The sequence below is a fragment of the Juglans microcarpa x Juglans regia genome, chromosome 4S (genome assembly GCF_004785595.1).
Source record: "Juglans microcarpa x Juglans regia isolate MS1-56 chromosome 4S, Jm3101_v1.0, whole genome shotgun sequence".
In the NCBI taxonomy this organism is placed as follows: domain Eukaryota; kingdom Viridiplantae; phylum Streptophyta; class Magnoliopsida; order Fagales; family Juglandaceae; genus Juglans; species Juglans microcarpa x Juglans regia.
The window spans coordinates 1,210,027-1,236,325 of NC_054601.1; the positions used below are offsets into that span (position 1 = coordinate 1,210,027).

General features: G+C 35.2%; 3 protein-coding genes and 1 long non-coding RNA gene across 5 annotated transcripts in view; 2 read left to right on the plus strand and 2 right to left on the minus strand.

Annotated features, from left to right (window-relative positions):
* The first annotated feature begins 1,066 nt into the window (after positions 1-1,066).
* LOC121263767 lies at positions 1,067-3,627 on the plus strand. Its single transcript, XR_005940339.1, has 2 exons — positions 1,067-1,241; positions 3,023-3,627. It is a non-coding gene; the product is annotated as an uncharacterized LOC121263767 (long non-coding RNA).
* Positions 3,628-3,719: 92 nt separating this feature from the next.
* LOC121263766 (protein tesmin/TSO1-like CXC 3) lies at positions 3,720-5,979 on the plus strand (the record flags this gene model as incomplete). The annotated part of the gene is made up of 6 exons (XM_041166835.1): positions 3,720-3,787; positions 3,858-4,035; positions 4,110-4,211; positions 4,316-4,382; positions 4,760-4,943; positions 5,095-5,979. Coding segments are annotated over 6 exons (1,302 nt in total), but the record flags the coding sequence as incomplete, so codon positions are not given.
* Positions 5,980-6,215: 236 nt separating this feature from the next.
* LOC121263769 (acyl-protein thioesterase 1 homolog 1-like) lies at positions 6,216-10,083 on the minus strand. Of its 2 annotated transcripts, none has more exons than XM_041166837.1 (10): positions 9,933-10,083; positions 9,250-9,342; positions 8,997-9,111; positions 8,750-8,786; positions 8,573-8,642; positions 8,239-8,343; positions 7,189-7,267; positions 6,973-7,055; positions 6,422-6,515; positions 6,216-6,331 (listed from the first exon to the last, which is right to left on the minus strand). In XM_041166837.1, exons 2-10 carry the CDS (start codon positions 9,278-9,280, stop codon positions 6,250-6,252), a joined length of 696 nt encoding a protein of 231 aa, XP_041022771.1. In that variant the 5' UTR covers positions 9,281-9,342; positions 9,933-10,083; the 3' UTR covers positions 6,216-6,249. The 2 variants fall into 2 exon arrangements, with proteins under 2 accessions (XP_041022771.1, XP_041022770.1); XM_041166836.1 differs by having other exon boundaries at positions 7,189-7,339.
* Positions 10,084-22,128: 12,045 nt separating this feature from the next.
* Positions 22,129-26,299, minus strand: part of LOC121262697 (peptidyl-prolyl cis-trans isomerase CYP95-like) — a 37,984-nt gene continuing 33,813 nt past the window's right edge. Inside the window, 7 exon segments of the mRNA XM_041165285.1 lie at positions 22,129-22,750; positions 23,104-23,172; positions 23,276-23,995; positions 24,085-24,215; positions 24,512-24,576; positions 25,092-25,124; positions 25,185-25,264. Coding sequence (XP_041021219.1) covers positions 22,438-22,750; positions 23,104-23,172; positions 23,276-23,995; positions 24,085-24,215; positions 24,512-24,576; positions 25,092-25,124; positions 25,185-25,264 — 1,411 coding nt within the window. The 3' untranslated portion in view covers positions 22,129-22,437.

Here is a 26,299-nt window from a genome sequence, read left to right on the forward strand (position 1 = left end):
TGAGTGGCAACCCGGTAATTTATGTATATATATTGGTAATTTGAATAAATCAACTTGATTGTTTAAATTTTCCAAATAAAGATAATTTCTGTTCCTTGTAGATCATATCGGTACTATTAATTAGTTTTTTTTTTTTTTTTTGAAAAATCGGTATTAATACGATAATTTGCTGAAAATTCTAATTAATTATTAACTCACGGCCTAGCCTTTCTCTTTGTGATGATCTTATCGGGATTATATCAAATAAGAGTAGTGTTATTTAAAAGCCTTTATATCACATTAATACATTATCTATATTTATAAAATTTAAATGTTAAAATTTATTTTTTAAATCAAATTATGTCATGTGAAAATATATAGTGTAAAGATTTTAAATAGAATTTTTTATCAAATATATATATATATATATTTATATTGGTAAAATAGAAGCTTCATGATAATTAATTCCTGTAATTTCCTGATCCAGTAGTGACTTTAGTTATTTCAAGTGGATTTAAATTTTATATTTAAATAAAGAGAACTGCTATAAACACAAAGAAATTATACAAAGTAAACTCACAAATTGATTATGTGGTTTCTTGAAATCCGTTAGATCTATTTTATAATAAAAATAAATTTACAATCTGACGTAATATATCAATTCACATAAGTTGTGAGTTTTCTTTTATGTATTTTCTTTGTAGCTAAATGATTTTTCTTAAATAAAAGTTATTTAAAATGTAATAAATGTGAACTATACCAAAGAAAGAAATATATTTTTCTTAACCTACACCCCGAAAAACGAAAAAGAGCAACGTGACTCCATGGCGCGCGAGAGGTTAATAGGCCGAGGCCCGTTGGACTTTGCGTTTGCTCGGGTCCGGCCCAGATGTCAGCAGCGCCAAGTCTAGTTTGCAGTCTGCATTCCCGCCTCGCGTGTTTGTTCAAAGAAAAATGCTGTGTGCATCGTTTCATTTGATTTTTTCAAAACGCACCGTTGCTCCCACATCTTCTCCACGAAGCCAACCCCTTCCCTTCGTCTTCTCCACTCCAGACCTGGTTGATGCTAAACATCAGAGTAAAAGAGGACAAGCAAACTCGCTCTGAAACACGGGTGCCTTACATCAAGAGCTCGAAACATGCTCTGAAACACTGCCTTGCATACAAATTACATTAACTGATTAACATCTACAAGGAACAAATACCCCTTAAATCAAAACTCATCTCTGTCAAGACCCATCTGGGATCTCCCATTTTCGATTGTAAGTAAACTCTTGGCCTCGCTTGTCTTTCCACTTTAATTCCCTCACTTTCTTGGTCTCTTTCACATTCACACTTGGTTTTCTTGCTCTAATTTCAAGATCTGATTGGTCACTCAAACGGGAAAATTAAAGGTTCGAGTATCTGGGTTTTTCTTGAATCTTAATTCCCTCACATAAGGAAGCAGTTCTCACCAACTCTTGAGAGTTCTTCGTCTCTAGCAGTTGCCGATTCCTATCTATGGAAAGATGTTAATACATTGCACAAATGATCTAACAGTAAGATTAGTTGAACAAATACACCCAAATAAGGATACCCAAAAGAAGTCAGAACCTTTCTTGATGCAAAATGGAATCCATCAATAGAAGAAAAGCCCTTAAAAGAACTGAGAACTTCTAGTTTACCAGGACTCTTAAGCGAATATCGGAGAAAACAATACACACGAAGACCCTGCGTTTTTGCGTTTTTGCTTATGTTTCGTCATCTCGTCTTTTTTTTTTTTAATATATGACGTGGCATTAACAAATTAGTCCATTCCCCGAGGTTCCCCATCCCCGGTTGCCCCTAGAAGAACTGAGTTGTGCCCAATTTTTTCAGTTGTTATTAAGTTAATCTTATCGTAAAAGATAAAAATTAAAAAGAGACGTAGCCTATAAGGGCGGGCATTTATCATAAAAGATAAAAACCAAAGAGAGACATAGCATATATAAAGGCGGGCATTTGTCGTAAAAGATAAAAACTAAAGAGAGACGTAGCCTATAAGGGCAGGCGGGCATTTGTCATAAAAGATAAAAATCAAAGAGAGACGTAGCCTATATAAGGGCGGGCATTTGTCGTAAAAGATAAAAACTAAAGAGAGACGTAGCCTATAAGGGCGGGCATTTGAGCAACATAATAACAACTGAAAAAGTTTGACACAATTTTATTCTTTTCAGTTTCAGCTATATAGAGAGTGTGTGGGGGTAGAGATCATAAAGATCCGAAGTTGAGTTTTCTAGGGTTATAGATCATCACCACCTCAGATTCTCTTCCAGTCCAAGTAAGCCAGTCCCTTCAATTCCTACAATTTGCCTCTTTATTTGTAGAATGAGCAATTGTACATACAATTGTAAAGTGCGTAAACGCCGCGTAATCGTTTTGAAAAAGAGTAGAGTCTATTATTAAAAAATTAATTTTTTTCATGTAGGTTTCATGTTTTATTCACTTTTTTCGAAGCGATTACACGGTAGTTGTACAATTCACAGTTACAAATATCTTTTCTCTATTAGACTATCTCCCGGAAAACTGGTTTCTTTTATCTCATTGATTGTTCCATTGAAAACTGCGTGGTAGAGTTCCGGACCTCTCTAAATGTGGTGTTTTTCATCGTTTTGTTGGAGTGGTTCCATCTGAATGAAGGATTTTCAATGAATATAAGGATTCAGGGTTTGCAATTTGATAACTTTGTCGAGTAATGGTGATTAATTTCAAACGTAATGGTTAATTGATTCATAACTTTTTGCTTTATGAGGAAATGATACCAGGATGTCACGAGTAGTAACAAGGCAGCCATGCGTTAGCCTCACATGTTTGCTGTTTTCAGAAAGGTGTTCTGAATTTTAAATTAGGCATTTGATTTTGAAAAATGATGGTGGTGTTTTGTGCATTAGAAGATAAAGCCATCAACTCAAGAAAAAGAAGCAACTCTTCTATTGTTTTTTTTTTTTTTTTTTTTTTCAAATAGAAATTACCATTTTAGAAATTTATTTTTTTACAGTAGAATAATTGCAGCAGTTTATTATAGGTCAGTGAAAGAAATTATGGCGTATGGAGACGTTGCATTCAGTTTGAAGAGGCTCCACTGAATATTATTGGAAACAGTCCCATTCCTTTGACCCTACTGGTAAAGTCACCAATTCAAGGTCACCCACTATGAATGAAGGATTGGGGAGTTTGGAATCATCTCCTGCTTATTTAAATGCAACTTCCAGCAATGGAAAAATGGTTCAATTGTCCCAATTCAGGCCTAATTCGTTTCCACTTCAATACAGTGGAACCTCTTCCTTGCCAATTTCCAAGCCGTCAGGTATTGGCTTGCATTTGAATAGCATTGCCAATACCGTGCCAATAACCTATGGTGCCACTGCAAACATGAAACTACAAGAGGATTATATGGGTGGACGGGGGATGGAGTCAGCATCTGCCTGTTGCCCGATTTCATCAAATGGAGTGGGTAAATTTTCATTTATTCCTAAAGATGTGGGGGGCAGAAGTAAGGCTTTAATAGCTGCAAGTTTTGCCTCTTCTGAGTCTCCCCATATTACAGAACCTCCAAATGATAAGAGTAAAATTATTTCTGAACAAACTGACAATTATGTTTACAGCCGACTAAGCCCCAAAACGAAAAGGCAAGTTGCATTTTATTTTTTCTCGTATGATATTCTATCTCTTCTAAGTGATAGTTGGGTTGACCACTAAACTGTATATAATTCTCCAGGACAAAAACTTCAAGCACCATTGATGGTGATGACAGGCATTGCAACTGCAAGAAGACCAAATGCTTGAAACTGTAAGTATATTTATCTCTACAAATTACGGTTTAAAATTTTTTGTAACATATGGTGATTGATTCCTTTTAGTTATTGTGAATGCTTTGCTGCTGGAATCTATTGTGCTGAGCCTTGTACTTGCCAAGGGTGCTATAACAGACCTGACTATGAAGACACAGTTCTTGATACAAGAGAACAAATTGAATCACGAAACCCACTTGCATTTGCTCCCAAAATCGCACAGCGTGTCAATGAGTTCAATAGTATGGTATGAAACACTTTCAGTTCAATTTTGTTTTCATTCTTAATTAGCAACTTGATTCACGGATTTTCCACATGCAGAAAGATGGAAATCGTGCAACACCATCCAGCTCAGGGAGACACAAAAGAGGCTGCAATTGCAAGAAGTCAATGTGTCTTAAGAAATATTGTGAATGCTATCAGGTTTTATTTTTTTTCCCACTACATAATATGGCTTAATGCTTGTAACAATTGCTTTTTTTTTTTCAATCACTCTAATTAACTTTTATCTGCTATCTTTACAAAAGGCTAACATCGGATGCTCTAGTGGATGCCGGTGTGATGGATGTAAAAATGTCTATGGCAGGAAGGAAGGTAGGAACATACCTTAAGAACCTGTGCTTCTTAATATGACCACTAAATAATCCCTACACTTTTGTTAATACTGTCAAGTTTGTAATAGCTTTTGTTAATATGATAACTAAATAGTCCTTGTACACTTTTTTTCCCCCAAGAAGTTGCCACTAGTTTATGTGCTACACTGTTGAAGACGGGAATGTCATAGGGGAAAGTCTGGAAATTTGGTATTTTCGTTTAAAGGATTATATAGGTATTCCCGGAATATCACAGGTAATGTGTTTGCACTTATCAGAGAAAAAATCACTGGTAATATATTTGTATGGCCAAAGAAAATGGTGTGAAATCATTTTGCATGGTGTCTGCTTTAATAAATTTTGTTGCCGGCTTTCCAGAATGTGCTGCTACTGAGCTTGGTATGAACAAAGAAATGGTTAGTGACGAAATTGGCAAGGAAAGATTTGAAGGCACATTTGATAAAAACCTGGAAGGGATGGCAGCCGGAGCAGATTTGTTGTATGCCGGATTGTATGATCCACATAACATCACCCTATTGACGCCAGCATTTCAGTACTCAGAGTAAGATTCCATTAATGATGACATTCTTTTAACTCAGCTCAAAGGAATATAGAAATTTATCTTACTCTATTTTGAAACTAATCTGGATCTCAATTTTTAATTACTTATTTGCTAATTGCCGTTTGTTCCTCTAATCATGTGGTCATGGAAGGTCTGAACCTAAATCCCAAATTGTTTCAAGAAGCTACGCACGATCATCTGAATTTGATTCTCCCTTGTCATCTTATGTGGATTCTTCAAGAACTTCAAATAGCAGTGACATGCTTCTGCACGCAAATAAAGAATCACTAAGTCTAGGTTCTTATGATTGGCGATTGGATTACAATAATGTGGAAATGATGAAAAAATTCTCACCAGAAAGTGATACAGTTGCTCTGTCCTATTTAACTTCACTTTCAGATCCACCCTTCATGGCCATGGCTTCTTCAACTTCATCCAAAACAAGGGACTCGGCAAATAATTCACACTTTCAACTTTCTCCGGGAACTGACTATGTCTCATCTGCTGGTTCCCATCATTGGTGCAGTTCCCCAATTACTCCAATGACTAGTTTAGAAGGAGCCAAATCACTCCAGGGACTTATTCCTGATAGTGGGTTTTGTGACATTCCGGTTTATGGCTCTCCTGACATACTGAGGGATAGGACTACACCAAGTAAATCAGTTGAAGTTCGTTCACCAAATCAGAAGAGGGTTTCTCCTCCACAGAGCCATATGAATGAGCTTGGGTCAAGCTGTTCAGGGGGCTTGAGAACTAGCGGCAAGTTCATGTTGAGGGCTGCCCCTTCTTTCCCACCTCTTAGCCCTTGCATTGATATCAAAAGCAGTACCAATAAAAAAGATACGAATCTTTGAGGAGAATCATAGTAGCATATGATATCAATGCAAGGGCTAGTCATTAGTTTTCAGCTTTCCATTTTTTATATGGTTTCTACGCTTTAGTGTTGGACATTACATGGGCTCATAAGAACTTGCCGTAAGTCGTATGGGTGAATAAGTGGCAGGTTTGGAAATAGATAATTTTCGAAACCATATCCATATTGTTATTGCTTGTAAATGTTCAATAAAATGTCTTACGTTGTTGACACAAGTTGATTTGAGTACTTATTACATCCTACAGCCCGATGATGTACTTATTAAAAACGCTTATATATATATATATATATGTGTATATATATATATATATATAGAGAGAGAGAGAGAGAAGCAACCGTGCCCCAACCATATAACCGACTGCATCTATTCTTGAGTGCCACTTGAACCCTTCTTTTTGTATGCTTTACCTCCAACTTGTCCCACTAGTATGATCACGATCCCTGGAGCCCCAAATTTGCAGTCAGCCAATTACAAACTTCATCGGTCTCTTCAGGGATTGTGTAGTGACCCAACCTGCATAGCATCATTGCTCGTGAGAGGCTTAACTCTTGAGAATATTAAAATTTATATAGTTCTTACTCCATAGTGAAGGTAGTTAAATACCCATCATAAGTTCTAAATGTAAGATTTTGAAATCCGGCTGAGCTTAATGTCTGAGCAGATCTCTTTCCGTGTTCATATGCAATCACATCATCATCTGCAGCAATGAAATGAAATGTATCCCCATTTTAAAGAGCAATCCTTTTCATTTTTTTTTTTTTTTTTTTTTTTTGTTCTTTTTCGTAGGGGCTTCGTGGCTCAGAAAATATAGAGAATTAGATGTCTCCAATACAGAGTTGTCTTTTCCAAACAAACTAGCAAAATAGCACACGATGGTTTCAGAAGATTTATGTTAGAATTGTTTCTGCATTAACATATTCTATAGGAAACTGAATGGTAGCCCATTGCTAGAAACAAACATTCTATAAAGCCAGTAAAGCAAAGTACACTGAGTTCTTATGAAGATGGACTTAAGTAGGCGAAAGCACTGTGATTGTGAAACTTTCTTTTTGGTTTCGTCTCTTGACATGATTTTGAAGAGGAAAACCATGATGTTAAACAAATTCTCTTTAAACTCGACAAAAAGCCACACTATATAAGTTGAACATGGATACCCAGCCCATGACAGAGAAATATGGGTAATGATGCTGCACGCCTTGCTGCCCCATGTGACCCTTCCACTCGGTTCCTTAAGATCCTACAAAAAAAATTATAGATGACACTGAATATGTTCCTTAATAACAAAGTGGATATATATGGTCATGTTTACAAGCTGGTATGTTGGCATTTTACAAATTTGTCTGTGCACATAGATATCATAGAATCCAAACCTTGAACATGGGAGCCAACCACTAAGACTGACAATTGCATTTAGATTGACACGATAAGGGTTTCCATTTGCATACTTTCCTGAAACAAGGCACATAACTGAGTGGAGCGCAGTTGCAGCACCCATATTGAAGCCCCCAACACCAAGTTTGACTGTAAAGTATGAGTAAAATAACATAATGAGCAATAGGGTCGTAATGGTACCTCATAAAATTTGGTGTGATCGGATGACTACAATCTCCAAGAGTTACTCACCTCCACCACCACTCTCCCCTCTCCCCCCCCCCCCCCCCCCCCCCCCCCCCCCAAAAAAAAAAAAACCCTTTCCCTGGCTCTTCCTTCCACCCACCCAGCTGGAAGATCTATTAACTATTTTTTTCCCAATTTAATTGATACATTAAACTAGAGTAACAGACAAGGTTTTTTTATTTCCTTCTAGTTTTTTTCCTTCCTCTAATTTATAGGTAAGAGACCGAAAAAAATAACACCGATCCCATGTCATCCTTCTAATCTTGAAAACCTTCACAGACCAGGTTCTGTAGTATCTTAAGATTAAGTATAATTATAAATTTTAGAAGAAAATTCATCTGGGAGAAAAATAATCAATATATCAGAAGCAATTGAATTAGACCAGGTGTAAATGAATGTAGCCACATGCATCTACTACCTTCATCCTAAGCCCTTTATATATATATATATATATATATATATATATATATATGTTGGGGAACCTCTCCAAGGCAGGGCCCTTCGGACCCACCCCTTCAAGGTAAACCCTGGTCCCATGCACCCTCCGAAGTTTCCCTACATGTAACTGGTTAAATCGCTGGCTTTTCACCAGGAGATGTAACCCTAAAGGATTGTTTGCACACATGAGATGTTGAACCTTGGACTTTGAAGGGAGTGATACCCCAATACCAAGGCCTTTACCACTTGGGCCAACCCCTTGGGGTTATTACCTTTATCCTAAGCTCCTCAGCTGTTATATTTATTTCATATAACTAAAAGAAGAGAGCGCTCAAAGAAATCAAGAATTTAAAGGAGAATCCTACCATCAGCAGGCTCTGTTGACAATAGGTTGGCTACATATGCTGCTGAAGCATCTAATCCCTCCAAATCATCAGGGTCTTCTTCTGAAAAATCTCCCACATCGAACCCTGATATAAATCATCAAAGCACTTTAAACTATGTTATTCAGAGTTCCGAAAACAGAAAGGTAATATGGAATTGGACATAAACTCTTGGGATGGAACCAGCCATAAATGACTGGATAACTTATATTTTGCACATGCACTGCCAGAATCTTAAAATTTGCAGTCATCGTAATTTAAAGGTGTCTTTGGTCAGTAAAGAAAAATTTGATATATTTAAATCAGTATATCTTACAAGCAGTACAAGGAAATCCACCAAATATTTTTACCGGCCGAGTCGGAGCTGTGGGGCAAATCCATTTTATCTGAAAAACATTCTCAAGAGAAACAGATATTAGGGATGTGGCGATGCATGTAGCATGTGCATAAGTTTAGAAGCTATTAAACATGGAAAAGGCATACTTATTCTTACATTTGGAAGAGGAAGAGTTTCCAAGAGCTGGGACCAGCTGCGAAGCAGAGCAAAGACAGAACAGTTTATCTTAGTCACAATTGGCTACCTTCATATCAAATTTTCAACTGATAACATACTTGCTGAAATAACAAAACCATAGAATCGAATTGCTAAGACAGGTTGCCAGAAACCATTAAAGAGAAGAACCATGTCAAAACCATTACCTTGGGCAAGGGTAGATACAGTAAAGAACTAGCATTAGTACCTTGAGCCCTTGTCACCAAGGCCATGCAGCCAAACAATAGTGGCCTGGTGCATCCCTTTGGGCCTGACCACATGAGTCCTTCCAAACTCGAATGTCCTTGTGGCCGTTCCACTACCTGAAACATTGGAGAAACAAATTACCTAGCAGGCTTAGATATGAATCAACTGGCTAGAAACTAACAGCATTAACTCTTCACTGAAAAACTTGCTAGCTTCATACGTATACAGAAACAATGGCAGGGATAAAAACTAACCAGAACCTATATCTGAGCTACCGTAACTCATTCTTTCTCACCCGAGTGTTTGCACACTGCAGGTCATTTGTTGCAAAGGATAAAGATGAGCTCCTGCAATGAAGAAAATAAACATTGACTATCCCTACTACTTATACCCATATGGCGGGGTGAAATTGGAAATGCAACCATGAATGCCATCAGCTATTGCTGCTTACACGAGCTATGAACGGCCAGAAACTTCCTAAAAAAACACATGGAAAGTGAGAGGCGCCCAAAAAAAAAAAAGGAGAGAAAAGGCAGGAACTCTTTATGAGCAACGAATTCACAAACACATCAATACAGACAATTAACAAACAGAGTTCTAGTTTGTAAAGTAAAGCACCAACTACAGCAACCCCAGAATACTAACCCCATACAAAAGGGAAAAAAATAAGAAAAGAGAGATGATATTTGCACAACCTGCCATAAACACAAAAGCGTTTCCTTTATACATATAAACATACATATACATATATATATATATATCATGAATGACAGCGAAGCATTAGCAAACAAGACGATAAATTTAATATCACAAGGCCAATGAGGAAATGAAAGCGGCATGAACTTGCAGGAATAGTAAAAGACATGATAAAACAAGGAAACAATATTGAATATATGGAGGTGAAAAGGTGAAGTGGGGTTAAGGTTTTTGTACCAACCTGGTGTGGAACAAACCAAAAAGCAAAGGGATTTTATCTTTCCTCTTTCATTTGCCTTTCCTGGTTTCCCACCACTTTTTCTCACCTCCTTTACTTCTGTCTGTTCATACTTCGGAAGTAAACCCCTACAGGGGCACATACAGTGATGCAGAAGCCAACTCCAAAAGCCCGTCATTTTTAATTTTTCTTACAATTACTGTTTATATGACCAAATTACCCTTGAGTTTTCCTACAACTAGCATTTGTGTGACTAAACTGCCCTTCAGACACGTGAGCATGGATCGATCCCTCTATAGAGTCTGAGGCTGCGTTTAGATATTGAACTGAATTAAATTGAATTAAGTTTAAATGATAAAATATTATTAGAATATTATTTTTTAATATTATTATTATTTTAAAATTTGAAAAAATTAAATTATTTATTATATTTTGTGTTATAATTTGAAAAAGTTGTAATGATAGGTTGAGATGAGTTGAGTAATCAAACGAAGCCTAAGGTTGCGTTTGGATGTTAAGCTGAATTGAGTTGAGTTGAGTTGAGTTGAGATGATGAAATAAATTTTGTAGGACCCACTTAAAATGAGTTTAGATGTTAAAATGAATTTAAATATATTTATAGGAATTTAAAAAAGGTTGCGGATCCCGCGTGTAAATAAGTGTTGAATTGAAAAATATTGTAGGTCTCACGTGTAAAGAGTTTTTGAATTGAGATGAGTTTAATGATTTGAGAGTTAAGTGTTTAGATGTTAGACCTAACTTATAATTAGACTGAACCGAGTTGACGTCAGTAGAGTCCAACAACCAAACTGGGGCCTAAACTCTATGTGGTTCTATTCAAAACTCCTTGAATTTAATTCAGTTATGTCCCATTTGGATAAGTAGATTATCTCATTCTATCTCATCTCAGCATTTAAATATTATTTAAATATAAATACTTTTCAAATTCTCTTTTATATTTTTTTATCTAATCATTATTAGTCATTACAACTTTCTTAAACTTTTATATCAAATACAAAATATAATTCAAATTTCAAAACAAAATAGTATAAAAAAATTATATTCTAACAATATTTTAATTTTATAATATTTTTATTCAACTTTTTCCATCTCATTTCATAAAATCTAATAAAAATCTTAACTTGAACTATTTTACTATTATTTATAAATATCTTATTAATATTCATAAATTTCTCATCGCATCTAACGTGACTATCAAAACTAGGCTTACGTACCAATTTATTTGCAAGTCAAAGATGTTACACTAGGTGCCAGATTTGTGCAGTATTTGTGAAGTCACTATTTTTTTTTTAAATTTTATAAAAAGAGGTGGATTTTAATATTTTATTTTATTTTTTAACATCATCATTCACGATTGGGTCATTCTCAGTTAATTAATTATCCAATACATAGAATATTCAAATAAATAAATAAAATATAGAACCAGGATTTAAGTTTAAGACATCTGCTTTAATATCACGTAAAAACACATTTATCAAAAGTTTAAATTGAAAGGGTGGGATAAATTGTTATCATTTAATTTATCTTTTACCAGTATCATGCAACAATAAAAGAACACGAAGTAAGGCTGTGCATCTGGATTTAACTTTTTAAAAGCGCGCGAATATCTATCCGAATAAATAAAATTGAAATCCAGACAGATATCTAGATTTAGATCTGGATTAAAACCTGACATCCAGATTTTATATATTTTTTCCTCAGAAAAATTATGTTTTTAGTTTTTACCACTTTTAAAACGCATTTTAAAAATAAAATCTTTTTAATACTTTTTAAGAGGCTTTTTTTTTTTTAGGCTTTTATATTTGTCATTTTTATAGGCATTTTTTTATATATTGAATATTTTTATAGGAATTTTTTGAACTTTTTTATTGCCTATTCAAATTTTTATAAAACTAAATAAATAATAATAAATATCAACGTATACAATACACTACAGATTTTATATTATTGTTTACATCATACTGCAAGTCATTAACTTTACAAGGAACAAATAGTAAAAAATTCAAAAACAGCAGCTAAGAACTGTGGAAGAACATTTGAAAGCAAGCCCTCTTATCATCTTTATTGTGAGTTGCGAGAAACAAAGAACTGAAAATCAAGAAATTAGTAAAAAATCATATCCCAAATAATATTCATATATATAGAAAAAAAATTATATGGAGTGTGTCGATAAGGAATGGAAGGTTAGAAAAATGGCTTTAGTCACAACATCCAAAGAGATTAATAGTAAGAAAAAACCAAAAACAAACTAGAGATTAGAGAAAAAAACAAAACCAAACCAAGACCAGTTCCAAACCAGAAAGGAAAAAAAAAAAAGTTTAATGAATGCAGTGGAGAAATAGAGAACTTTATATTCTTGATATACAACATTAAGAGAAATAAATAGCATGAAAGAAACTGAAAATAGACTAGACATTAGGAAAAAAAAATAAAACTCAAATTCAAACCAAAAAAGAAGGGGACAAAAGTTTAATGAACGCAATCCCAACATCCAGAGAGATGACTAGCAAGAAAATAAAATAAAAAATAGACTAGAAATAAAACAAAAAATAAAAACAAAAAAACTCCATACCCATATCCAAATCAAAAGGAAGGAAAAAAGAAATAGAGAACTTTAGATTCTTGACATACAACATCCAAGATTATTAGGAAGAAAAAAAATTTAAAATAAACTATAAATCAGGAAAAATAAATAAATAAATAAATAGAAAAATACCCAAGACCCAGATCCAAACTAAAAGAAAGAAAAAACAAATAGAGAACATTAGATTCTTGACATACACATCATCTATAGAGATGAATAACAAGAAAATAAAAATAAAAAATAGACGAGATTACAAAATAAAAAATAAAAAACCAAACTAAACCCAAATCCAAACTAAAAAGAAAGGAAAAAAAAAGTTTAATGAACACAATCGCACCATCTAGAGAGATTAATAACAAGAAAAAATGGAAAATAGACTAGAGATTAGGAAAACAAAAACAAAAACAAAATCAAACCAGACCCAGATTCAAGATTAGAGAGAGAGAGAGAGAGATGAAAATGGACGTCGGCAGCTCATAATATGAGTTAGGGTTTCTGGAGAGAGAGAGAGAGTGTTGAGGGAAAACTAAAGCCTCGTTTGTTTTTAGAAATGAGATGAAATGAGTTAAGATTAAAGTAAAAAAGTTGAATAAAATATTATTAGAATATATTTTTTAATATTATTTTTATTTTGGGATTTGAAAAAGTTAAATTTTTTATTTTATTTTGTGTAAAAATTTTAAAAAATTGTAATAATGAGATGAAATAAGATGAAATGAAATGAGATGTTTATCGAAAACAAACGAGGCCAAAGAAATGAAGACTAGGGAGTTGGGACCTGACATCATTTTGTACAATTGAATGGGATAGGTCTGCTCTTCATTGGAAAACGTAATAGTTAACAGCAGAACGAAAGATTTTACAATAATTCTAGATACAACCGAATAGAGCACTTGTCGCGGAACCGGCTGAAGAGAGGGAGAAACTGAAGAGGTCCCGCCGTGCGTTGGGGCGTCGTGCGTTGGATGCGTCTTGCAGTGCCGTCGTGCGTTAGAGGGAAATCGAATCCAAAAAGTTGCTTTAGGTTAAAAAATGTTGTAGATCGAAACCAGAGAGCGAAACCAAAGAATGAAACCAGAGAGGTAGCTGTCATGCGTTGGATCATCTTTGCTGTTGCTGATGTGGTATCATGCACGTCAGCTGATATATTATTGATTAAAAAAAAAGCAGACAAAAAATAAGAAACGAAGAAAGGAGAAAACGCGTCTGAGAGAGAAAATGTTGTCGCGCGTTGTGAGTAGGAGAACCAGATCTGTCGTCGTAGTCATGGGTAGCCGAGTCTGCGTCTGTCGTTGTCGTCGTGGGTGGTACCGAATCATTGATTCTAAAACCAGATAAGAGCTTGAGGAAAAACAAAAACAGAGATGTAGAATATATAACAGAGCTCAAGCTTTTTTATGTATTTGGAAGATTAATTGGTTGTTTATAATCTCTTTTGAGATTCTTATGCATCTTTGCATCAATTTTAGGTGAGTCCAGTGCCTCTTTCTATCGTCTTTCGCAGTTCTAGGTTCTTCTTCTGCTTCTTTTTTATTTTTTTTAATGGAGTTTCTTCATTTCTTGGTTCTTAATCTTGATCCAAGGTCATTGGTCTTTTTTTTTAGTGAATTTGTACGTATTTACTTGGATCTGACCTTGAACAATTTATTTCCCGAACATCAAATATAGTTTATTTTTTATCTTGCTCTGTGTTTCAGTGCTTCTATTTTTCAGTTTGAGTTATATTATCTGTTTTTTTCGGAAGGCGAATTTCTGTACAAAGTTTCCATTTTTGGCTTAGATCCATATGTACTTTTTAAGTTTCCAGTTGCGTTCTTGCACATGATTATGGTTGTACATCTCCCATTTCCTATCTAATTCAAAGCATTCTCAATACGGCTCTATATTTATGTGACTTTACACTTGACAGGTCTACTTTATCCATAACTCCTCACAAAGCATCACCAGCAACTCCAAGAGTTAGTAGACCAAGCATGGGAGTAGCTAAATCAGAATCTGATTCAGCCTCTCATTTGCAGAATCCATGCCCCCTAAACTCCTTACTAATGATGATTATTTCTTGTGATTACTAACTGTTTCTTGGTACAAAAGAAGGAATGTTTAGATCACTATGTTGAACATTATTTTAGAAGAATTCCTTGTCCCCATATGTTCAGCTAAATTTAGCTGCAAATGTATCAAAGAAACTGGTTCCCTAGTTGTATTGGTTATTGGAGTCCTTTACATATATACATACACACAAAAATTTTATTCTTTCAATTTTCAGTGGTGGGATTGACACATCCTTGATTGTCACCAACAAGTTTTGCTGAATTAGTATATACCTGGGTGGGGTGGGGTGGGGTGGGGTTGGGTTTGTATAGGTTTAGGTTTTATAAGTCTTCCTTGATGAGATTGGTATTTTCCATCCTTGTATTATATCAAAAAGTGAAGGGGAATTTTCTTATCAAATTAAAGTTTCTTTGTGACATCTCTGCTACTATACTCCATTTAAGCAAACTGAATAACAGTGACATTATAATGGTATTTCAATGATTAATCTCTATTAATCTCCATTTAAGCAAAATTGGATGACTAAATAAATCAACTACTAACTTAAATGAACATTTTGAGTACATTTTTAAGGATACATATCAATGATAACAAAACCAAAATCAGTTATGTCCCATTTGGATAAGTAGATTATCTCATTCTATCTCATCTCAGCATTTAAATATTATTTAAATATAAATACTTTTCAAATTCTCTTTTATATTTTTTTATCTAATCATTATTAGTCATTACAACTTTCTTAAACTTTTATATCAAATACAAAATATAATTCAAATTTCAAAACAAAATAGTATAAAAAAATTATATTCTAACAATATTTTAATTTTATAATATTTTTATTCAACTTTTTCCATCTCATTTTATAAAATCTAATAAAAATCTTAACTTGAACTATTTTACTATTATTTATAAATATCTTATTAATATTCATAAATTTCTCATCGCATCTAACGTGACTATCAAAACTAGGCTTACGTACCAATTTATTTGCAAGTCAAAGATGTTACACTAGGTGCCAGATTTGTGCAGTATTTGTGAAGTCACTATTTTTTTTTTAAATTTTATAAAAAGAGGTGGATTTTAATATTTTATTTTATTTTTTAACATCATCATTCACGATTGGGTCATTCTCAGTTAATTAATTATCCAATACATAGAATATTCAAATAAATAAATAAAATATAGAACCAGGATTTAAGTTTAAGACATCTGCTTTAATATCACGTGAAAACACATTTATCAAAAGTTTAAATTGAAAGGGAGGGATAAATTTTTATCATTTAATTTATCTTTTACCAGTATCATGCAACAATAAAAGAACACGAAGTAAGGCTGTGCATCTGGATTTAACTTTTTAAAAGCGGGCGAATATCTGTCCGAATAAACAAAATTGAAATCCAGACAGATATCTAGATTTGGATCTGGATTAAAACCTGACATCCAGATTTTATATATTTTTTTTCCCAGAAAAATTATGTTTTTAGTTTTTACCACTTTTAAAACGCATTTTAAAAATAAAATCTTTTTAATACTTTTTAAGAGGCTTTTTTTTTTTTTAGGCTTTTATATTTGTCATTTTTATAGGCATTTTTTTATATATTGAATATTTTTATAGGAATTTTTTGAACTTTTTTATTGCCTATTCAAATTTTTATAAAACTAAATAAATAATAATAAATATCAACGTACACAATACACTACAGATTTTATATTATTGTTTACATCATACTGCAAGTCATTAACTTTACAAGGAACAAATAGTAAAAAATTCAAAAACAGCAGCCAAGAACTGTGGAAGAACATTTGAAGGCAAGCCCTCTTATCATCTTCATTGTGAGTTGCGAGAAACAAAGAACTGAAAATTAAGAAATTAGTAAAAAATCATATCCCAAATGATATTTATATATATAGAAAAAAAATTATATGGAGTGTGTCGATAAGGAATGGAAGGTTAGAAAAATGGCTTTAGTCACAACATCCAAAGAGATTAATAGTAAGAAAAAATCAAAAACAAACTAGAGATTAGAGAAAAGAACAAAACCAAACCAAGACCAGTTCCAAACCAAAAAGGAAAAAAAAAGTTTAATGAATGCAGTGGAGAAATAGAGAACTTCATATTCTTGATATACAACATCTAGAAAAATAAATAGCATGAAAGAAACTGAAAATAGATTAGAGATTAGGAAAAAAAATAAAACTCAAATTCAAACCAAAAAAGAAGGGGACAAAAGTTTAATGAACGCAATCCCAACATCCAGAGAGATGACTAGCAAGAAAATAAAATAAAAAATAGACTAGAAATAAAACAAAAAATAAAAACAAAAAAACCCCATACCCATATCCAAATCAAAAGGAAGGAAAAAAGAAATAGAGAACTTTAGATTCTTGACATACAATATCCAAGATTATTAGGAAGAAAAAAAATTTAAAATAAACTATAAATCAGGAAAAATAAATAAATAAATAAATAGAAAAATACCCAAGACCCAGATCCAAACTAAAAGAAAGAAAAAACAAATAGAGAACTTTAGATTCTTGACATACACATCATCTATAGAGATGAATAACAAGAAAATAAAAATAAAAAATAGACGAGATTACAAAATAAAAAATAAAAAACCAAACCAAACCCAAATCCAAACTAAAAAGAAAGGAAAAAAAAAGTTTAATGAACACAATCGCACCATCTAGAGAGATTAATAACAAGAAAAAATGGAAAATAGACTAGAGATTAGGAAACAAAAACAAAAACAAAATCAAACCAGACCCAGATTCAAGATTAGAGAGAGAGAGATGAAAATGGACGTCGGCAGCTCATAATATGAGTTAGGGTTTCTGGAGAGAGAGAGAGTGTGCTGAGGGAAAACTAAGAGCTCGTTTATATTTAGAGATAAGATGAGATGAGATGAGTTGAGATTAAAGTAAAAAAGTTAAATAAAATATTGTTAGAATATATTTTTTAATATTATTTTTATTTTAGGATTTGAAAAAATTAAATTTTTTATTTTATTTTGTGTAGAGATTTAAAAAAATTATAATAATGAAATAAAATAAAATAAAATAAAATGAGATGAATTATTTACTGAAAACAAACAAAACTAGGGAGTTGGGACCTGACATCATTTTGTACAATTGAATGGGATAGGTCTGCTCTTCATTAGAAAACGTAATAGTTAACAGCAGAACGAAAGATTTTACAATAATTCTAGATACAACCGAATAGAGCACTTGTCGCGGAACCGGCTGAAGAGAGGGAGAAACTGAAGAGGTCCCGCCGTGCATTGGGGCGTCGTGCGTTGGATGCGTCTTGCAGTGCCGTCGTGCGTTAGAGGGAAATCGAATCCAAAAAGTTGCTTTGGGTTAAAAAATGTTGTAGATCGAAACAAGAGAGCGAAACCAAAGAATGAAACCAGAGAGGTAGCTGTCATGCGTTGGATCCATCTTTGCTGTTGCTGATGTGGTATCATGCACGTCAGCTGATATATTATTGATTAAAAAAAAAGCAGACAAAAAATAAGAAACGAAGAAAGGAGAAAACGCGTCTGAGAGAGAAAATGTTGTCGCGCGTTGTGAGTAGGAGAACCAGATCTGTCGTCGTAGTCATGGGTAGCCGAGTCTGCGTCTGTCGTTGTCGTCGTGGGTGGTACCGAATCATTGATTCTAAAACCAGATAAGAGCTTGAGGAAAAACAAAAACAGAGCTGTAGAATATATAACAGAGCTCAAGTTTTTTTATGTATTTGGAAGATTAATTGGTTGTTTATAATCTCTTTTGAGATTCTTATGCATCTTTGCATCAATTTTAGGTGAGTCCAGTGCCTCTTTCTATCGTCTTTCGCAGTTCTAGGTTCTTCTTCTTCTTTTTTATTTTTTTTATTTTTTTTAATGGAGTTTCTTCATTTCTTGGTTCTTAATCTTGATCCAAGGTCATTGGTCTTTTTTTTTTAGTGAATTTGTACGTATTTACTTGGATCTGACCTTGAACAATTTATTTCCCGAACATCAAATATAGTTTTTTTTTATCTTGCTCTGTGTTTCAGTGCTTCTATTTTTCAGTTTGAGTTATATTATCTGTTTTTTTCGGAAGGCGAATTTCTGTACAAAGTTCCCATTTTTGGCTTAGATCCATATGTACTTTTTAAGTTTCCAGTTGCGTTCTTGCACATGATTATGGTTGTACATCTCCCATTTCCTATCTAATTCAAAGCATTCTCAATACGGCTCTATATTTATGTGACTTTACACTTGACAGGTCTACTTTATCCATAACTCCTCACAAAGCATCACCAGCAACTCCAAGAGTTAGTAGACCAAGCATGGGAGTAGCTAAATCAGAATCTGATTCAGCCTCTCATTTGCAGAATCCATGCCCCCTAAACTCCTACTAATGATGATTATTTCTTGTGATTACTAACTGTTTCTTGGTACAAAAGAAGGAATGTTTAGATCACTATGTTGAACATTATTTTAGACGAATTCCTTGTCCCCATATGTTCAGCTAAATTTAGCTGCAAATGTATCAAAGAAACTGGTTCCCTAGTTGTATTGGTTATTGGAGTCCTTTACATATATACATACACACAAAAATTTTATTCTTTCAATTATCAGTGGTGGGATTGACACATCCTTGATTGTCACCAACAAGTTTTGCTGAATTAGTATATACCTGGGTGGGGTGGGGTGGGGTGGGGTTGGGTTTGTATAGGTTTAGGTTTTATAAGTCTTCCTTGATGAGATTGGTATTTTCCATCCTTGTATTAGTAAGGAGTTAGTAGACCAAGCATGGGAGTAGCTAAATCAGAATCTGATTCAGCCTCTCATTTGCAGAATCCATGCCCCCTAAACTCCTTACTAATGATGATTATTTCTTGTGATTACTAACTGTTTCTTGGTACAAAAGAAGGAATGTTTAGATCACTATGTTGAACATTATTTTAGACGAATTCCTTGTCCCCATATGTTCAGCTAAATTTAGCTGCAAATGTATCAAAGAAACTGGTTCCCTAGTTGTATTGGTTATTGGAGTCCTTTACATATATACATACACACAAAAATTTTATTCTTTCAATTATCAGTGGTGGGATTGACACATCCTTGATTGTCACCAACAAGTTTTGCTGAATTAGTATATACCTGGGTGGGGTGGGGTGGGGTGGGGTTGGGTTTGTATAGGTTTAGGTTTTATAAGTCTTCCTTGATGAGATTGGTATTTTCCATCCTTGTATTATATCAAAAAGTGAAGGGGAATTTTCTTATCAAATTAAAGTTTCTTTGTGACATCTCTGCTACTATACTCCATTTAAGCAAACTGAATAACAGTGACATTATAATGGTGTTTCAATGATTAATCTCTATTAATCTCCATTTAAGCAAAATTGGATGACTAAATAAATCAACTACTAACTTAAATGAACATTTTGAGTACATTTTTAAGGATACATATCAATGATAACAAAACCAAAATCTCCAATTACAGCTCCGGTTGTGCTCCATCCACCCTAAGTTGCATCTATAATGCAATTCGTCCAACTTGCAATGTAAGTTATACTGAAAGGAAACACAGCATTTGATGCAGACAATATGCTTCATCCAAAAACTAGTAAGGAAACCAGAGATTATGTGGAAAAAGAAAATTGTATCTTAGCTTATGAATAGAGAGAGACAGATCCCAAGTCACATAACTATAAAGCCTTACCAGCAAAAACAAAAACTGGACTCACATTCCGAGAGAGTGTTCCTGAACCATATTCCTAGAAAAAAGGCTAGTCACTAAGCAAAAGGCATGTAATTTAAGAAGTCGACTTGACGTAAGTGCTAACCGGGTTGAATTTCATTAAGTATGGATATACCACATAATGTGCTTACTCTGTAGTCATCGTCTTGAACAGGGCCATGATAAAAAAGAACTAGATGAACAATAACATAAAGATAGGTGTATTGTCCTACCAAAAGAATTCACTTACATACATAGTCACAACAAGTATTGTGTTTACACCAGAAAAAATTATCTCAATTCTCACCTCATAGTAGTATGCATATCACATCCAAATCATGGCACTTTTAAAGGAACAAGTTTTCGACTATGTTAATAATTGAAATACCAGAGAATAAAAAACAAACTCCATTACATAAATTTGAAAACACGAAAATTACATAACTAGTCCTTGTAGTACTGCTAAAACTAATATCAACACAACTCAGTAGCACTAACACAAGCTCATGAAAGAAATAGCCAACTACGAGAGAGGTCGGCAAAATGAATACATTCTCATATGCACACAAAATCTTTTATTCCCTTTTAACCAAATAATAAGCTGGATCAAGAATGCAAAATCAAAAACGCATATTGACGTGAGACACACCTCAACTATAATGAACATAAAATTGTAAGGTTTAGAGTTAGGGTTTCGGGGATTTATGTGAAGGGGATTTCAAATCTAGGTGGAGAAGACAAAGTGGCCATTCGATGGGTTCATGGAGAAGACAAAGACAAAGGCCTCTGTCTTCTTGGGGATGGGGGTTTCGAATCTCCCATGGGGCTTCAGTCTGTGCTTGGCAATAAAATTAGAACAACATCGTTCCTTATCTGCCACGTTGGACGCGATGCTGCAGGAGTTCCCCAGGTCGGTTGCAAATAGAATTTTTGAAGATTTTAAAACCGGATACAAAATACGGATATCCGGCATCCGTAACTGCATCCAGGCGGGTAGAAGAAATTTTCTATCCGTCTGGGTTTAATCTAGGCGGTAACCGCCCAGTATCATCCGATTTTTCAGATTTTTAACCAGACCGGAAGTCTGGATGCACACCCTTAACACGAAGTATTCAATTGAGCATGACTTCTTCAATTAGGCATTCCTCAATGCATTATTATGAACTAGACTGAACACTATATTGCGACAGGTGTTATCGTGGGACCAAATTATCAAAAATGTGCAGCATGGAAGGGAGTGAATTGAATGAAGATAATCAAATGAACTGATGTGAAGTGGTGAGTTTTTAATGATCGAACAGCCACAATGCAATTCCCATGAAACTTGACAAGATCAGCTAGAGAACTTGGGGAAAAAAAGGTGAACTCTTCAGAGGTGACGGGCAGCCAGGCAGCAGCCTTGACCAGCAACTGCATTTTACCGGCTACCCAAAATCAAGCCTTGTTATCAAGCATTGTCAAACTGCAACAAATGAGGGAGCCAAATCTGCTTGTGCCATCTAGGGACCGCTTTACATCAGGGTTGAAGAGGGATTGAACGATGAGAGAGTTCCAATGATGAGGAAGATCTGGAGAGTTGGGGGGGAGGGGGGGAGATGTCACCATCATTTGTGCGATCAAGCTCAACCTTGGTGATGGCACGCTTTTGTCTAGCTTCCACGAAGCTGGGTTGCTGACATTGTATTGTGGGCAAAAATGGCTTTGTAAAGCATACCGGGGCGGCATGTTGATGATTTCAGGGTCAATGGCATCGGAAGGAGCTTTCAATTTAAACAGAGAAGCTGAACCTGTAGCAAGGAATAACAAAAGGACAAACAAAAGAGAGGCCTATAGATAGGCATTCATCTCAGTTGACGTTAAGATTTAAGCAACAATCTCTAACCTGTATCTCTGAATTCAATAACACATCATTTTTCAAGTTCTACATATTATTCTCAATTTAACAAAACACATCCTCAAAAATATTCCAGCAATGATAAATTTCTAAATGGAAAACATCACAGCTAAATATTTAACTAGCAACTGCAATCTCTTGCGACACTGAAAAACATAAGTTCAAGGTCCAGCTAAAAAAGGCAAACCTCCAATACATAAAAGACAATGCGAGTTCCTCCAGAACAATCTATCAATGCCATGATTTCACCTTTGGGCTGAGTCAGGAGAACCATCTCCATAAGAGACCAGGCCCTTCTTACCATCCAGGCTTCCGGACAATGACCTTGACCTGTCTTTGCTTGCCCGCTTAGGAGATTGAGAGTCCAATGAGGACTTTGATTCCAATGGGCTTCTGCTCCTAGAAAGTGATCTCCTCTCAGCCCTTGGAGACACACGAGATCTATAGATCTCAACTGGTGAACGGCTGCGTATGGGGCTACAGCTACAGCTGTAGCGCCGATTATGGTAGGGTGGGCTTCGTGATACAGATCGTGTCCTACTTCTTCTGCTTCTGTATCTGCAAACAGTTCATGTAAAACCACACTGTAAAAGATATCGAGAATGCGCATAAAAACATGGTAGTGGCCAAATGCTCAGCATAAGAAATGAGACAAAACAGAAAAAAGGGAGAGAGTTGGCCAAGCTTGACTTCATTTGGCAACATCTCCAAGGAATCCAACTAAATCAAGAACAATTTTCTTTTTTGATCGGAACTAAATCACAAACAAAATAACCTCAACATAAAAACAATCTGCCTCGATATTGGAAAAAAAGGGCAAAAACCTATTCGAAGAGGAATACAAGTCATTTCAAAAGTAGTCAGTATTTGTGTGAAACACGAAGAAATTATAAAAGGGTCAGACCACAGACCTTGGAGGACTTCTCACTCTTGGTGGGCTTGGGTAACGTCTAGGGGAATACCTTCTGTAACTTGAATATCTAGGTAAGCAGGCATGCACTTTTAATCATTCATACTTGTACAGAAAACAACATGAAATCATACTTCTGACAGTCAAGGAATTAAGAACTCGTTGCCACTCACCTGTCGTGATCACTTCTACCACCATAACGATAAGACCTCACAGGAGATGCAGACGGAGTTCTGTATTGCCGTGCATAAGAGTACCGCTGACTAAAATCACGCCCCCTTCTGATACGCTTGGGAGACCCATCTGGGGAAACACTTCTTGACAAACTCCTTCCTCGGTCAGGGGGTGACTTGTTCCAGTGTGCAGGGCTAGGGCTCCTGGAATAACTGCAATGATTATTCCGGATTGGCGGCCTAAATGGACTTCGGCTAATCCTCCTTGAAGGGGCCCTACCTGAGCTTCTGCTCATGCTTCTCGGAGATCTGATTGGGCTTCTGCCTAAGCTTCTTCTAGAAACTTTTATAGGGCTTCTGCTAATTGATTTTCTTGATAAGGTTCTCCGTGGACTCCTGCTTTCGCTTCTTCCCGGTGGGGACCTAACAGGACTCTCAGAAACATTTCTTCGAGGCCGAGCTCCCAATGGGCTCCCACTGATATTTCTCCCTTTCCTGCCGCTTGCTGGACTTCTGCTGACACTTCTGACTGGACTGCTACTGCTATCACTTCTAACAGGACTTCTGCTGATGCTCCTTGCTCGTCCAAGAGAGGGGCTTCTACTAAGATTACAAGGACTTCTGCTCAGACTCCGTTTGGGACTAACACTTGGGCTTCTGCCCAGACTCCTGGGACTAATACTCATACTTCTATGCCTCTTAGGACTTGTGCTTCGGCTCCTGCTCGTCAACTTTGAATAAAATGCCAGATCGAAAACAATCATTAAACACAAAGAATAACTTAGGAGTGACAAGAATGGGAAGTAGACCTAGATTTTTCTGGGTAATCATCTACTATGTCAGGTTTTCTATCTCCGCTCCCATCGGATTTAGCATCTGCTTCTATGCCATTGCTTCTGTGCTCTCCATTCTCATTGGGGGATTTGTGCACTTCCTCCCACTTTCAATGACGGACGGGAATAGGTTCTTCCATTACAACCACCGCAGGCTGTTCTATAGCTGCATCATATTACAAAAAGCAGCAACACATGTTCAAAGGTGAGAAAAAGGATACCCAACTTGAAAAGAGAGAGACAAAGACATATCCCTTGTAGAATAGGCAATCTTATTCCCTCAATTTTTTGCAGTGACATTAAGTACCCTTCAATTCAAATGATGAGATCAGATATCCAACCTAATGAAGGATTCCCAAACACCAGTGGATTCTACAGACATTAAGCCGAGAATATAAAGTTAAAAAAGTAATGCATATTTTTTTACTGAGGTGGTAGCAGTTTTCTCCAGAAGGATATCCATGCATCCAGCAAAAAGAGAATAGAAAGAGAACAAATTCACTACTGTGCATGGACTTCGGTCCAATTATAAATCCACACTTACTACAAAGGATAAAACGTAGGTGTTGGGGTAAAGGTAGAAACTATCTCAAGAAGGATTGCCACGCATCCAATAAAAGAAAATAGTTTCAAAATTTTCAAGTTCGTTATTACAAGTAGTTCCTCCAAAGGATCGGACTAATAACGTCGATGTAGAAGCTACGGTTCTCATCCTTCAAACAAAATGAGTGTATATAGCTCCATTTGTTTTGACTATTGTAACCACCATCGTACCCCACCACACCTTTACCCAAGAAAATGAAACAAAAATAATGAAAGAAACTCAAGCACAAAAGAAACAATGGTATCAGTTTTACTTCCTTAACTATACATGAAATCTAAAATATCAACATGAGGAACAATCTAGAGAATCACTTGAATGGATCTACTACAATGCAGATATATGAGAAACTACAGATAGATACAATGGCATCAAGCAATACCAGTCTTCTGAGAATGATTGTTCTGCTTCTGATCTTTTCCAGGAACATCAAGCTCATCACTATCAGAGCTACAATGATTGTTCTGCTTCTGATCTTTTCCAGGAACATCAAGCTCATCACTATCAGAGCTACTTTCACTCCTGCTCTCACTATCAGTAGTACTATCCGACGTTCTACAGAGAAGGAAGCCAGAATTCAGCACTGTTCGTCAAAAGAGGTTATGCGAAAATGTAATGCCTACTTAAAAAACCGCTTACTCTCCAAGATTTTCTAGCTCTATTTTCCCTCTTTCACTAAGTCTATTCTGTTGCATATCACCACGTACTTCAATTATGCCTTTCTTTTTAATGATCACTAATAAAATTCTTTTTTCAAAAAAAGTACTTAAAAGCATGCTTACTCAGTTGGTTGATGAAGGGAAACAAGTTGGTTATACAAATGACAACCAAAAGATTGCTCATATTTATGACCAACTCCACAATGCATCTCTCTCATCCCTCGCCCCACATAAGTATTAACCAAGAGGTTTATCACAACTACAATAAGCATAAGCACAAATAAAATGATATGAACATCCCCCCAACCACAAATAGAAATCCCCCATTTTCCTCCTAACAAAAGAAGATCAAATAAAGAAACAAACAGTACACCCCAATAGATCAGTATAAAGAACACATCTCCACAAGAAAATTGGCTTGTCAAGCAGAAGATATCCAACATGTATGATAAGTCACATAAGTTGATTTAAGAAAACCATGCATGAAAGCTAGATGCACAAAGAGTAAAAGAGATATTAGATAGAAACAATGTATATGCCACTGAAGTCTATTACATGTTGGCATGTTGCCTACCCATTAAGAATTTTGCAACATGTAGCATATAAGATGAGGGATACAATAAGTAATAAATAATGCCATAATATGGGAAAATATAGATATGCACCTTCGCTGCCTACATGAAATGCATGTATGAAATCATCTTTCTCGAATGTGTCTCTCCTAACATAGGACAAAGTATAGAACCAAAAACATGCATTTTGGTGCTTTTCTAGCACCACCTCCGCCTGGCAATCTCTCTTACGGAATAGGGTTCAAACAATTGAGCTAGAGCACACTGGCAACAAGGTCTAATAATTTCATTTTCAGTTCACCTATTCAAATTAGCAAACAAACACCACATTCAAAAACTGGGAAAAGCAACACACATTT

What these genes read in the sequence shown, in the direction of transcription:
- LOC121263769 (XM_041166836.1), bottom strand. Translation starts at nt 9,280, where the DNA reads ATGAGTTACGGTAGCTCAGATATAGGTTCTG. An exon ending in CTTGGTGACAAGGGCTCAAG is followed by an intron (nt 8,787 to 8,996) that starts GTACTAATGCTA and finishes TCTGCTTCGCAG; the next exon opens with CTGGTCCCAGCTCTTGGAAA. An exon ending in ATTTCTCTGTCATGGGCTGG is followed by an intron (nt 6,516 to 6,972) that starts GTATCCATGTTC and finishes TCATTGCTGCAG; the next exon opens with ATGATGATGTGATTGCATAT.